General features: G+C 39.0%; 1 protein-coding gene across 1 annotated transcript in view; it reads right to left on the bottom strand.

The window, feature by feature from the left end:
* Positions 1-6,480: 6,480 nt before the first annotated feature.
* LOC105717162 (UPF0764 protein C16orf89-like) overlaps positions 6,481-12,646 on the bottom strand; it is a 145,986-nt gene continuing 139,820 nt past the window's right edge. The window contains exons 5-6 of the mRNA XM_064360544.1: positions 6,621-6,667; positions 6,481-6,537 (exon numbers count right to left, since the gene is read on the bottom strand). Of these exons, the coding sequence (XP_064216614.1) occupies positions 6,660-6,667 (8 nt within the window). The 3' untranslated portion in view covers positions 6,481-6,537; positions 6,621-6,659. The remainder of the gene's footprint in view (positions 6,538-6,620; positions 6,668-12,646) is intronic.

The following is a 12,646-nucleotide window of genomic DNA, read 5'->3' as shown; positions in this document are numbered from 1 at the left end:
GTCATCACTGTAAGCAAATGCAACCAGGTCAAACAACAAGATTATCATCTTTGAAGCTCTGGAACTGGTCTTGGCATGAAATATTGTGTCAGTCCAGATTCATTAGTGAAAAATCAAAGCAACTTAAAGAGTGCTGGAAAGGCTGGAGAAGTGATCATCAGTGTGGCTGTCTTCAGCTTTCTGGTAGCATCATTTCAAGTGCAATCCAGAGCTCGGCAAGTTGCTGCTGCCACCCAGAGGTCAAGATACTACAGCAAACCACCAACAGCGTCACAGCCGCCCCTGCTCAGAGGCCTGGTGAGCTGGGTGTTGAGCCAGCCGCCATAAAACTACTGCCATTGCGCCATTGCCGCTGAAGGGAGAATTTCTCAGACCGCTTTCCTTCCAAATCTCATGTGAGAGCACTGGCAGCATGCAAATTTCATCCAAACCCCTCAGGAAATGGAGCCTGAGAAATGTAATCCCTGGACTTCTAGCTCCAGAGATATGAGAGCACAGAGATAGGTGTGAATGAAGGTTGCTTGCCAACAAACAGTATCCAGTACAAACATAGACTTGGGTGGAACTGGTGAATGCAAAATGTTTACTGAAATTAAAATTTACAGAAACTCTATGCTAGCCACAGTGGCTCATGTCTGTAATCCCAGCACTTTGGGAGGCTAAGGTGGGTGGATCATTTGAGGTTAGGAGTTCGAGACAAGGCAGGCCAACATGGTGAAACCCCATCTCTACTGAAAATACAAAACAAAAATTAGCTGGGTATGGTAGCACTTGGCTGTAACCCCAGCTACTCAGGAGGCTGAGGCAGGAGAATCACTTAAACCCACAAGACGGAGGTTGCAGTGAGTTGAGATTGCACTCTGTACTACAGCCTGGGTGACAGAGCAAGACTCCTCTAAAAAAAAGAAAAAGGAGAAGGAGGAGGAGGAGGAGGAAGAGGAGGAGGAGAAGGAGGAGGAGGAGGGGAAGGGGGAGAAGGAGGAGGAGGAGGAGAGGAAGAAGAGGAGAAAAGAAAAATATACAGAAATTCTACTTTAATAAGGTGAATCTTTTAAATCTCTTATAACTCTAATATTAACATTGTTTTAGAATTTTAAAAGTTAGGATTTTAATACTTTTTTTTTTTAAATGAAACATTTTAGCATTGCTGTAGCATTTAGCCACCAAGCCCACTGGATGTTTCAATTCAACTTTTAGAAATTATTGTAGAAGATCACTCTTTGATAAAACAAGATGTTGATGTGCCATCTTTCAGAAAATTATAATAAATACACAAATCATAAATTCCATTTAAGGATGGTCTTGAATAAATTTTAAAATATTAATTCTCTAGTGAAATTTTCTTGTCCCTTTCTCCCCATGCTTCCTTCAGGAGTTGCTCTTGTTAGACCATTTGTCTCTGCTCTACTTAGCCACCCACTCCCATGATCATAGTCTTGACCTTATCATGAGCAATATTAACAATTATTTGTAATGATAATCTCAACTGGATACACCTCACTCTCTGATCACTGACACTTTTGTTCTCAGTATTCTCCCTGTTGCATTCCAATTTCAATAATCCCTCAACTGCATAGGACCTCACATCCATTGTCAGGGTCACTGCTGGCCCTTACATGCCTTTGTTTGAATTCTTCAAGACATTTTTTTTTTTTGAGACGGAGTCTCACTCTGTTACCCAGTCTGGACTGCAGTGGTGCAATGTCAGCTCACTGCAGCCTCAACTTCCTGTGCTCAAGCAATCCTCCCACTTCAGTCTCTGAGTAGCTGGGACTCCAGGCACTTGCCACCATGCCTGGATAATTTTGTTTTTATTTTTTGTGGAGATGAGGTCTCAATATGTTGCCCAGGTTGTTCTTGAACTCCTGAGCTCAAACAATCCTCCCACCTTGACCTCCCAAAGTGTTGGGATTATGAGCATGAGCCACCGTGCCAGTGGATCTTTCAATTCCATCTTTTAGAAACATTGTAAAAGATTACTTTTTGATAAAACAACATGTTTGCATGCCATGTTTCAGAAAATTACAGTAAACACACAAATCATAAATTCCATTTACGGATGATGCCCACTTAAAAGAGGTCCTTTTAGGTGTATATACGGCATAACCCACATTAAACATATGTGGCTGCTCAGTGATAGTTGATTCTGCAATGTTTTTCATTGTCCATCTCCCCCTTGATGTTCATTCCTTTTAAAATGGTTTAAATTCCACGTGTAACTATCACACTCACCTCTTGAATTTATCCTCAAGCACTGTCCCTCTCGCCTTGTCATACTCACTTGGTTAACCCACATCCCTTGTTAAATTCAGCTCTGCCTACTTCGTGCCTGCACCCACACTGCTGACGATGGCTGGGGGAACACTCCATTATGCTAACTGGTCTTTGCCTTTATGATCACTAAATCAAATACCCCTGAATGCTCTATTTTTCTAATCAATATACTCTCCCACTTTCGTAAACAAATCTCATAATTTTCCTGTCTTCCCAGACTTCTAAATCTTCCCCTGTATCTACATTTTCAGCTATTAACCTTGTTTGCTATTTCCCTTGAAAATTTTAAGCAAAGAGAATTTCCACAAGCTCCCACTAGCATATGCATTCATGTTGTCAGTGCCTTCATATAATGTCCCGATTTGTCCTCTGTTGCTAGGAATGAACTCTTTAAGCTCTTAGCTAAGGCCACCTCCTCCACTTATATATTAGATCTATTCCTTCCTGTCAACAGTTTTAGCTAACAGCTCTTAGCTAAGGCTACCTCCTCCACTTATGTATTTGATCTATCCCTTTCTGTCATGTTTTTCTTTATTCCCAGCACCATGACTTTCTTTTCTCTTTGCTGGTTCATTCCCATCAGCATATAAACATGTTATTCCTCCCATATTAACAACAAACTTTCTTGATCACCACCTAAATTCCAAATATTACCTCATTTCTCTCCTTAGTTTTAAGAGAAATTTCTTGAAAGAGTTGTCTACACTCACTGTTGGCAATTTATTTCCTCCCACTTGCTCCTGAACTCACCAAATGCCAGCTTTCACCCCCAGCATGCACCTTATTTAGGTTACCAGTGACTTCTTTGCTAAACCAAATGTTCCTGTCTCTGCCCCTATCTTGACCTATTGGAAGCATTTACTTATTTCCTCTTTCCTTCTCAAAGTAGTTTTCTCACTTGGCTTCTGAAGCTACCTCTTTCCCCACTTTCTCTCTTTTGGCTGCTTCTTGGTCTCCTTTGCCACATCCCTCTTATCTTCTCAACCTCTAGACTTTGAGGGACCAAAAGTTCCATCTTTGGTACTTTTCTGTTTCCCAGCTGCACTCATTCCTAGGGGATCTTATTCAATTTCATCATGTTAAATATCATGTAGATGCTATGAACTCTCTAATTTAAATATCTAGCCCAGATATCTCTTCTGAATTCCAGACTTGTATATCCAATCACCTTCCCAGGAAGTTTAAGAGGCATCCCAAATAAAGCCTGTCCAAAACTAAATCTGTGACCTTTTCTTCCAAACCTGCCCCTTTTTCTGGCTTCCCCACATCATTTAATGGTAACCTCCATCCTTTTCAGTTGCTCAAGCCTAAAGTCTTGGTGTCATATTTGACAGTTATTTTTCTCATTGCTCACCTTCAGTCCATTGGGAAACATGTTGATTCTATTTTAAAAATATATTTAGAGAATGACCTTGTTCTTAGAAAATACACTCTAAAATGTTTAGCAATTGTAGGGCATGATGTCTCTAACATTCTTTCAAGTAGTTCAGAAAACAACAAAACATAGAGAAGGATGGATAAAGAAAGTAAATGAAGCAACATGTCAGCAAATTGATGAATCTCATTGAAAGGCAGACAGGGAGTTCTGTGTAATACTCTTGAAACTTTTATGTAGGTTACAAAAATTCTATTGAATCTAAAATCTGTTACTTATCAGCACCACCGTCTCCATCCTAGACATCATCTCTAGTCTTCAGGCTACTCTTAATGTAACAGTCACATAAATCTTATTATAGCATAGACCAGATGATGTCAATTCTTTGGTCAAAACCCTCTAATAGCATGCCATCTTACTTAGAGTGAAGTCCTTTTATGATCTATAAAACCCTTTATGTTTCACCCAATCTCCTCATTAACTGCCTAGCCCCAAATGCAGCCCTCCCCTTCACTCACCGACCTGAAGCTGAATGCATTCCTTGATGTTCCTGAAGATTACTAGATAAGCTCCCACAGCAGGACCTTTTTCTATGATATTCCCTCTACCTGCAAATTCAATTCTGAAAGTTAGTCATATTCACATGGCTTACCTTCTAACTTTGTTCAGGTCTTTAATCAAAGCATTACCCTCTCAGTGAACTCTTTCTTGAATGTCCTGTATAAAATTTTAAAATACCATCCACCCTTCTTTGAACATTCTACCTTTATTTTATACATTGTTTTTTTCTGCAGCACTTAGCACTAACGTTGTATATATTTTCTTACTTATCTAATTTAGTTTCTGTCTGTCCCTAAAATTTAGGCTCCAGAAGGGCAGCTATTTTGGTCTGTTTGTTAACTCTTATGTTCTTAGCACTTAAGCACATAAAATATACTCAATTTATATTTGTTGAATAAATAAATGAATGAATGTACCAATCTCACTATGCCTTTTGGAATTCTACGGACCATCAATTATAAAGTTCTGTTAATATCAAACCCATTCAAAACTGGTTTCCCAAATCTCTGGGACATCCTGATCCTCAATGGGTCATCAATTAGGATAATCCCATGTTTAATGGTGTAAAGTAATAGAAAAAGATTTTTTTTCTTTTATGTCTTAATTCTATCCTTTCTTCCTGGTTCATAATTTTTTAACTAGTCTGAAGCACTTCTGTCACTGTGTTTTTGACTCTGTTTGGATATGTAGTTCTATGTCTGAAATGCTTTCTGATATGTAGACAGCTCTGAAATCCCCTGATAAATCCACTGCTGAGATATTGTAGAGCTTTTCATATTCCTCTTGAGTTTATGTAGTTATTTAGAAATATTGGCAGCTTTTATTTGTTATTTATCATATATTGATATCATCGACCTTTTGTCTGTCCTTTTTTTTCTTTTTTTTCCCAAAGGTTCTTAACACGCTCTGGATCATTCTAAAAGCCTTTTTTTATAGGCCACTATCAGTCTGTCTGACTTGTGTATAATACTTTTCTAAATACTGTTTAGAACTGAGTTTTTGTTTACAAGATAACTGTGCCAGTAATGACATCAGGTTGCAGCTGAGTTTGCTGTGGGAGAGGATCATGTGGATTAAATAATTTCTTAACTGGATTCCTACCAAGAGTGTTCCAGAGTGACTGAATGAACTCAATAGCACACACAGTTTTATTTACCACTTGGAAATACTTCAAGGAACCTCTGAAAAGGAAAGATGATTGTTACTTTTGAGTTTCTCCTTCCTGGTTTATTTCGTTACCCTTGTCTATTTCCATCTGGAAAATTTGTGAGAAATCACCAGAATCAAATTTCTGGGTGAACATGTGTCAGTTCAGATGCATTGTGATGCTAGGAAAAGAAAAGCCAGTGGACACAGGCAAAAATAAAAATAAATAAATAAAATAAAGAAGATTTATTAGCTTGCAAAAATCCAAAAGGATAAGTTTCAGGATTCATCCAAGTTTACATCAATGATCTGGTTTCTTTCCTTCTCTTCTGTATTCACATGTTGAGTTCATTCTAAGGCTGATGCTTATGTTTGTGGGATGTGTACCAGCAATAATTAGACTAGTGCATATTTCTTGATCCACCCACTGAAAGAGAAAGTATTTGTATCTAAAAGTTCCAGGCAAATGTCTTGAATATTGCTCTAATTAGGCTAGCTTAGTTTATGTGCCTAATAGCCTCCTCCCAATCACTGTGGCCAAGAAAAATAAAATGTTCTGATTGCCTTTCACCCAATCAGAACTATCACTTGCATAACGTCTTCCCGAAGCAAATGGTCTGCATAGCAAAGTGTAGATACCTGTATTTGGCCCCAAAAAGGAAGATAAGTCAGAAGTCACACACACTAGATGAGGGTAATTTGAAGTGAGGCACATTTTATTTTGTTTTGTTTTATTCAAAGGACCAAATTACAAAGTGTGAATGGGGCATGGTGGAACCATAAGACATAGCCAGGGAACTTGGAGTGAGCAACAGCAGAGCTGCTACTAATTCCAAGCCCAGAGGAAAACAGGGAGGGAGAGCTTACTGGAATGCCAAGGAAGAGCCCTGTAGAAAATAACATGTTGACAGGAACAATGACCCTGGGAGAACACAGGTAACCTCAGAGGAGCTTAGGGAGGGAGCTAGGGAAACTAGTACTCTGATATTCTTGTTTTCTCCTGTTTCTACTGGGATTCCCCATTGCTTTAAACAGTGTAATGTTGCCCATACTGGTCATCCTTCCAGGACAGAGCAGACTGGATTCTCACCAAGAGTGTTCCACAGTGTCCAAAGGACAGAATCAAGTTGTGAGAACCAATGGGAAGTATTCTGTGCAGTCTCTGAATCAAAATGTGGGTACTGTAAAGAAGATAGGAGAGGACAATAAATGCTGGAGAGACAGCCAATCAATGCTCCCTACAGGCCAGAAGTGTTTTACTTACTAGTCTTACCAAGACGGCTTCAGACACTTAGGACAACATCTAGTATTCTAAAAAACAAAACAAAACAAAAGCCTCTTAAATATACTTATAATATCACCCTATCTATCTATCTATCTATCTATCTAAATATTCTCCTATCTCAATGACAAGAAGCATAAGCCAACTATTTATCTTAATTAACCAACGATATTGATTGTCACCAGCTATATCACCAGTTACAGAAAGCATATTAGCTAATTGATGGGACATATTGCTTAACTTCTAGGACAGCTTCATGGCTGAAAACGATCTGCATGTGAAAGGTGATCATGTGGATGATAGGGAATTCCTATTCTCTCTTTCTTGAAGATAAAATAAAAGAAAAATGAGTTCACTAAGCAGGAAACATTTTGATTAAATAGAGGTAGATATTTTTCATAATAGGATTTGTTAAACCCTGAAATATTTTTTTTCTCCCGATTATCTTTGAGCACCATTTTTCAATTTCTCTACTTATGTTCTAAAATCAATCTGGCAACCAACAGGGCATAAATGAATATAATTAATTTTGGCTCCCCAAGCACAGAATTGCTATGTATCCCAAGGTGGCTCCACTGTGACAGCTGCTGTGGTTGTAGGGGCAGTGGACTGCATTCCATCTCCATCCAGAGCTAGCCTTGGGCAATTCAGATGGCCAAGCCGTCACACTGCAAAGCAGGGTCCTCAGCTGCCTCCTTCATTCACTTAATGTGTCACCATAGAGACAAAAACATAAAATGACAGGGTAGACCAGCAAAGGCAGGTATCAAAATCCAAGTAGATATGCTGGATTAGGGCATACAAGATTCGTTCAGTCACCCAATATTTATTGACTACCTACTACATATGTGCCAGGCAACGGTTTTTGTGCTTACTAGAGCAGTGCACAGGAAAAAACAAAAACAAAAACAGAAATCCTTTCTTTCATAAAGTTTATCTTCCAGTGGAGAATGTAGACAGCAAACAATGTTCATATGAATATATACCATAGTAGATACTGATGGCTGCTAAGAAGAGAAAATATAGCAGAGAAGAGACAAAAGACGTGTCAAGTCAATGGCTGAAATTTTAGTGTAATTTCTGAAAAGAGTCGTGAAAGAGGTAAATGAGGATGTCATAAGGAGGATAGCTGGAGAAAACATTCTGGGGAGAGCAAAGAGCAAGGGTAAAGGCCCTGAGGTTAAAAACTCCCTGTTCTAGTTCTATTTGAGGAATAAGAAGGAAGCTAGGATAGCCAGAATGGAGTGGATGAGGGGGAGATGAGGTCATAGAAATGATGGTGGTGGTGAAGCATGGATTATATCAGCCCAGTAGGACATGATAGGGAATTTGCTATTTTTCCAGGAGAGGTGGGATCCCCTGGAGAGCCCCAAACACAAGAATGGCATGAAGTGACTTACGTTTTCAGGAGATAACTGACTACTGTGTTGAGAATAGACCTGCAGACTGAAGTCAGAAGCAAAGAGACCAATTAGGAGTCCATGGCTACAACATGGAGAGAGGGGAAAGTGGCTTGGACATCGAGGGTGGTAGTGATAAAGGTGGTGAGAAGTGATCAAATTCTGAATACATTTGGAAACTTGTAAGATTTATTCACAGACTGGATGTGAATAAAGATAGAAAAATCATCAGGACATTAAGATCAGTGGAATGTTTCCAAAGATTTCTCATGAAAATGTTGGCATTCTAACAGGTCTGAAATTAAAAGTGTATCATCCTCAGAGGGTAAGTTCCAAGTGAAATTCTGGGCCAATCAGAATGGAAAGAATAACAAAGATTCTAAGCCCAGGATAAGATTCAGAGTGAATCAAGGTGATGTAAGAATGGCTGAGACGGGCGTGGTGGCACACGCCTGTGGTCCCAGCTACTCGGGAGGCTGAGGCAGGAGAATCACTTGAACCCAGGAGGCAGAGGTTGCAGTGAGCTGAGATTGTGTCATTGCACTCCAGCCTGGTGACAGAGCAAGACTCTGTCTCAAAAAAAAAAAAAAAAAAAAAAAAGAATGGCTGAGAAAGTGATTGGCAGTTCTATACCAGATGATCGGCATACTTCCAGGCAGGAAGGCATCAGGGGTGTCTAAGAACATGCATAATTGTAATTTTGACTGTGGTGAATTTGAGGTATTAGGTAGTAGTTTGATCATTGTGGAAAAAGCCGGCTACTCTGATTCAGAGAAGGATCCAGTTACAGAGAATATCATTTACAGAGAATCAAAGCTAGAGCTGGGCTGACAGCGTAACCAACATGCTGCTTTGCTGCTGAGCTGCAGTCCTACCATCCTCTTTATATTGCTTTAGCTAATCCAGGCCTGATATCAGAGGCCGGGGCTGGGCTGCAACTTAATGGAAAGTATAGCAGGTTAAATGACAGGAAGCCAGGCAAGTTAAGAGCCAGAAGCAATGCACCTGAAAGTCTTTTCTCTTTTGAAGACTCAAATGCTAACAGAACAGGAAGGTCAGTAATAATGACAGAGGTATTTTAATCCCTCTGGGACTCCTACAACCTCTACTGCTTCAGCTGCTGCCCCAAGGACTTTCTGATGGTGCATCAGTCCGTTCACTCTGCGTATACTAGAGGTGGCTCCTGGGACTTCTTTAGACTGGGTTCCTGCTACTCCTGACTGTTAATTGGGTTAAAGAAAAGAAGTATATTTCCAGATAGAGATACAGATTGTGAAAGGCATGAAAGTAAGAAATTATTTGGCAGGTGTAGAAATGATGAGGAGTCATATTTTGTTGAAGTGGGGGACTAGCAAAAGCTGAATCCAGGAAGAATGCCAATTAAGACCACGGTGATTCATCTCTATGTGGAGTCATTAACAATTCGTGAGGAGGGAAGTAACAGCATGGGTACTGCATTTAAAAAAGCTTTATGCAACCTCAAGGAAAGGCTGTAGCTGTCTGCTAGGGCTGCGGGAGCAAAATACCTAACACAGAGTGGCTGAAACAACAGAAATTTATTGTCTCACAGTTCTGGAGGCTGGAAGTCTGAGACTGAGGAATCAGTAGTGTTGGTTTCTACTAAGGCCTCTCTCATTGGCTTTGCAGATGACTGGTAGCCTTCTCACTGTGTCCTCACATGGCCTTTTCTCTGTGCCTGAGCATCCCTGGTGTCTCTATGTCTCCTCATAAGGACACCAGTCATTTTGGATTAATGTCCCCATCCTTATAACTTCATTTAAGCTTCATTACTTTTGTGGAGGCACTATCTCCAAATATAGTTGCACTGAAAGTTAGGACTTAAACATATGAATTTTTTGGGGATGGAATCAATCCAAAACAGGGGGTAATGAAAGCAAAGCTAAGAATATTGTTACCAGTTTGCTGCTGGGAGAAAATTGGGATTGGAACTAAGCTGATCATAGTGGAAAGGAAAAGAAGATGGCTCTGAAAGGTATTTCATAGGTAAAAGCTACAATGACTGAGCAGTTGACTGAATGTAGAAGTCAAGAGAGAGAAATCAATGATAAATCATAAGTATTCAATCTGCGTAGCAAGGAGAAAGATATTGACCATAAACAAAAATGGGTTCTTCTTCTATGTGTATTTGCATCTTTCACTTTGTCCTTCATTTATTTTCTCTAGATACAACACTTCCACCTTCATTTCTTTCTCTACTTCTATCTCCTCCAAATTGCTGCTGCAGCAGAAATTCTGACATTCTCTACTCAGTTAATCTTCCTTAAGACAATTCCAGGAAACAAATCCTCCCTATAAACAAACCCAACATATCATTTCTACTGTGTCCTGTTCTGTCCTTCTTCCTACATTCTCGGGCAGTGCAGTTGTTTCTTTTTGATTGCTTTATCTGTTTACTAGTTCCTCTGTTGCTCTTGGTTGATTGTCCTCTCTTCTATTTCTGTTGTCATTTTTTATTCAGTATCAGCTGTTGCCAAAACCATCATGTCCAAGTTATTACTTGATGATTTACATGTAAAGAGACAATTTTCAAGACAATTTATTATGGAGGGAAACGCAATACAAATAAAAAGAACCACTTTGTAAATGATCTGATGTACTTTTGGAACTCAGTCTCCTGAAGTGGTACTGACTAAAATATGGTAGGTTACACAATATCAGAAATGAGGGAACCCACATAGGAAATTATGAAAGAGGCAACTTAGATAAATTTATGGACAGTTGTTAGAAAATAGATTATAATGTAGAACAATGAAACAGAACAGAGATCTCAGAAATAACACCACACATCTATAACCATCTGATCTTTGGCAAACCTGACAAAAACAAGCAATGGGGAAAAAATTACTTACTTAATAAATGATGCTGGGAAAACTGGCTAGCCCTATGCAGAAAACAGAAACTAGACCCTTTCCTTACACCTTATACAAAAATTAACTCAAGATGGATTGAAGACTTAGATGTAAAACCCAAAACCATACAAATCCTAGAAGAAAGTTTAGGCAATACCATTCAGGACATAGGCATGGGCAAAGACTTCATGACTAAAACACCAAAAGCAATTGCAACAAAAGCCAAAATTGACAAATGGGATCCAATCAAACTAACCAGCTTCTGCACAGCATAAGAAACTATCATCAGAGTAAACAGGCAACCTACAGAATGAAAGAAAATTTTTGCAATCTACCCATCTGACAAAGATCTGATATCCAGACTCTACAAGGAACTTCAATAGATTTACAAGAAAAAAACAAACAACTCCATCAAAAAGTGGGCAAAGGATATGAACAGACACTTCTCAAAAGAAGACATTTATGAGACCAACAAACATATGAAAAAAAGCTCATCATCACTGATCATTAGATAACTACAAATCAAAACCACATTGAGATACTACCTCACGCCAGTTAGAATGGTGATTATTAAAAAATCTGGAGACAACAGATGCTGGAGACGATGTGGAGAAATAGGAACACTTTTACACTGTTGGTGGGAGTGTAAATTGGTTCAACTATTATGGAAGACAATGTGGCAATTCCTCAAGGATCTAGAACCAGAAATACCATTTGACCCAGCAATCTCATTACTGGGTATACACACAAAGGATTATAAATCATTCTACTATAAAGACACATGCACATGTATGTTTACTGAAGCGCTATTTACAATAGCAAAGACTTGAAACCAATCCAAATGCCCATCAATCATAGACTGGATAAAGAAAATGTGGCACATATATACCATGGAATACTATACAGCCATAAAAAATGAGTTTGTGTCCTTTGCAGGGACGTGAATGAAACTGGAAGCCATCATTCCCAGCAAACTAACACAGCAACAGAAAAGCAAACACTGCATGTTCTCATTCATAAGTAGGAGTTGAACAATGAGAACACATAGACACCGAGAGGGGAACATCACACACTGGGGCCTGTCGGGGGGGTGGGGGGCAAAGGGAGAGAGAGCATTAGGACAAATACCTAATGCATTTAGGACTTAAAACCTAGATGATGGGTTGATGGGTGCAGCAAACCACTATGGCACATGCATACCTTTATAAAAAATCTGCATGTTCTGCGCATGTATCCTAGAACTTAAAATAAAAAAAAGAACACCGATTATAATGGAAATTATATTATTTGAAGGTATTTTCTTTTACATTTTCTGAGACTTATATATTAGCACTGCTTTATCAAATGTTATATCAAAATTATCTGAGGAAAACAGAAGATAAAATTAAGAAACCGAAAAGGGACCTGAATAGACATTTTTGAAAAGAAGACATAGAAAAAGCCAACAGATATATAAAAAAAAGTTCCACACCACTAATTGTGACAGAGATGCAAATTACAACCACAATGAGATATCACTTCCCACCTGTTAGAATGGCTATTTCAAAAGGACAAAAGATAGTAAGTGTTGTCAAAGATGTGGAGAAGAGGGAACCCATGTACACTGTTGGTGGAGATGTAAATTAGTACTGTCATTATGGAAAAAGGTATGGAGACTCTTCAAAAAACTAAAAGCAGAATTACCATATTATCCAATAATTCCACTTCTGGGTATTTACCCTAAAGACTTGAAATCTAT

This window comes from Aotus nancymaae, unplaced genomic scaffold (genome assembly GCF_030222135.1).
Source record: "Aotus nancymaae isolate 86718 unplaced genomic scaffold, 86718_ANA_hifiasm-v0.15.2.pri h1tg000040l, whole genome shotgun sequence".
NCBI lineage: Eukaryota > Metazoa > Chordata > Mammalia > Primates > Aotidae > Aotus > Aotus nancymaae.
The sequence above is the reverse complement of the archived record's forward strand: the minus strand, read 5'-3'. Positions and strand labels throughout refer to the sequence as shown.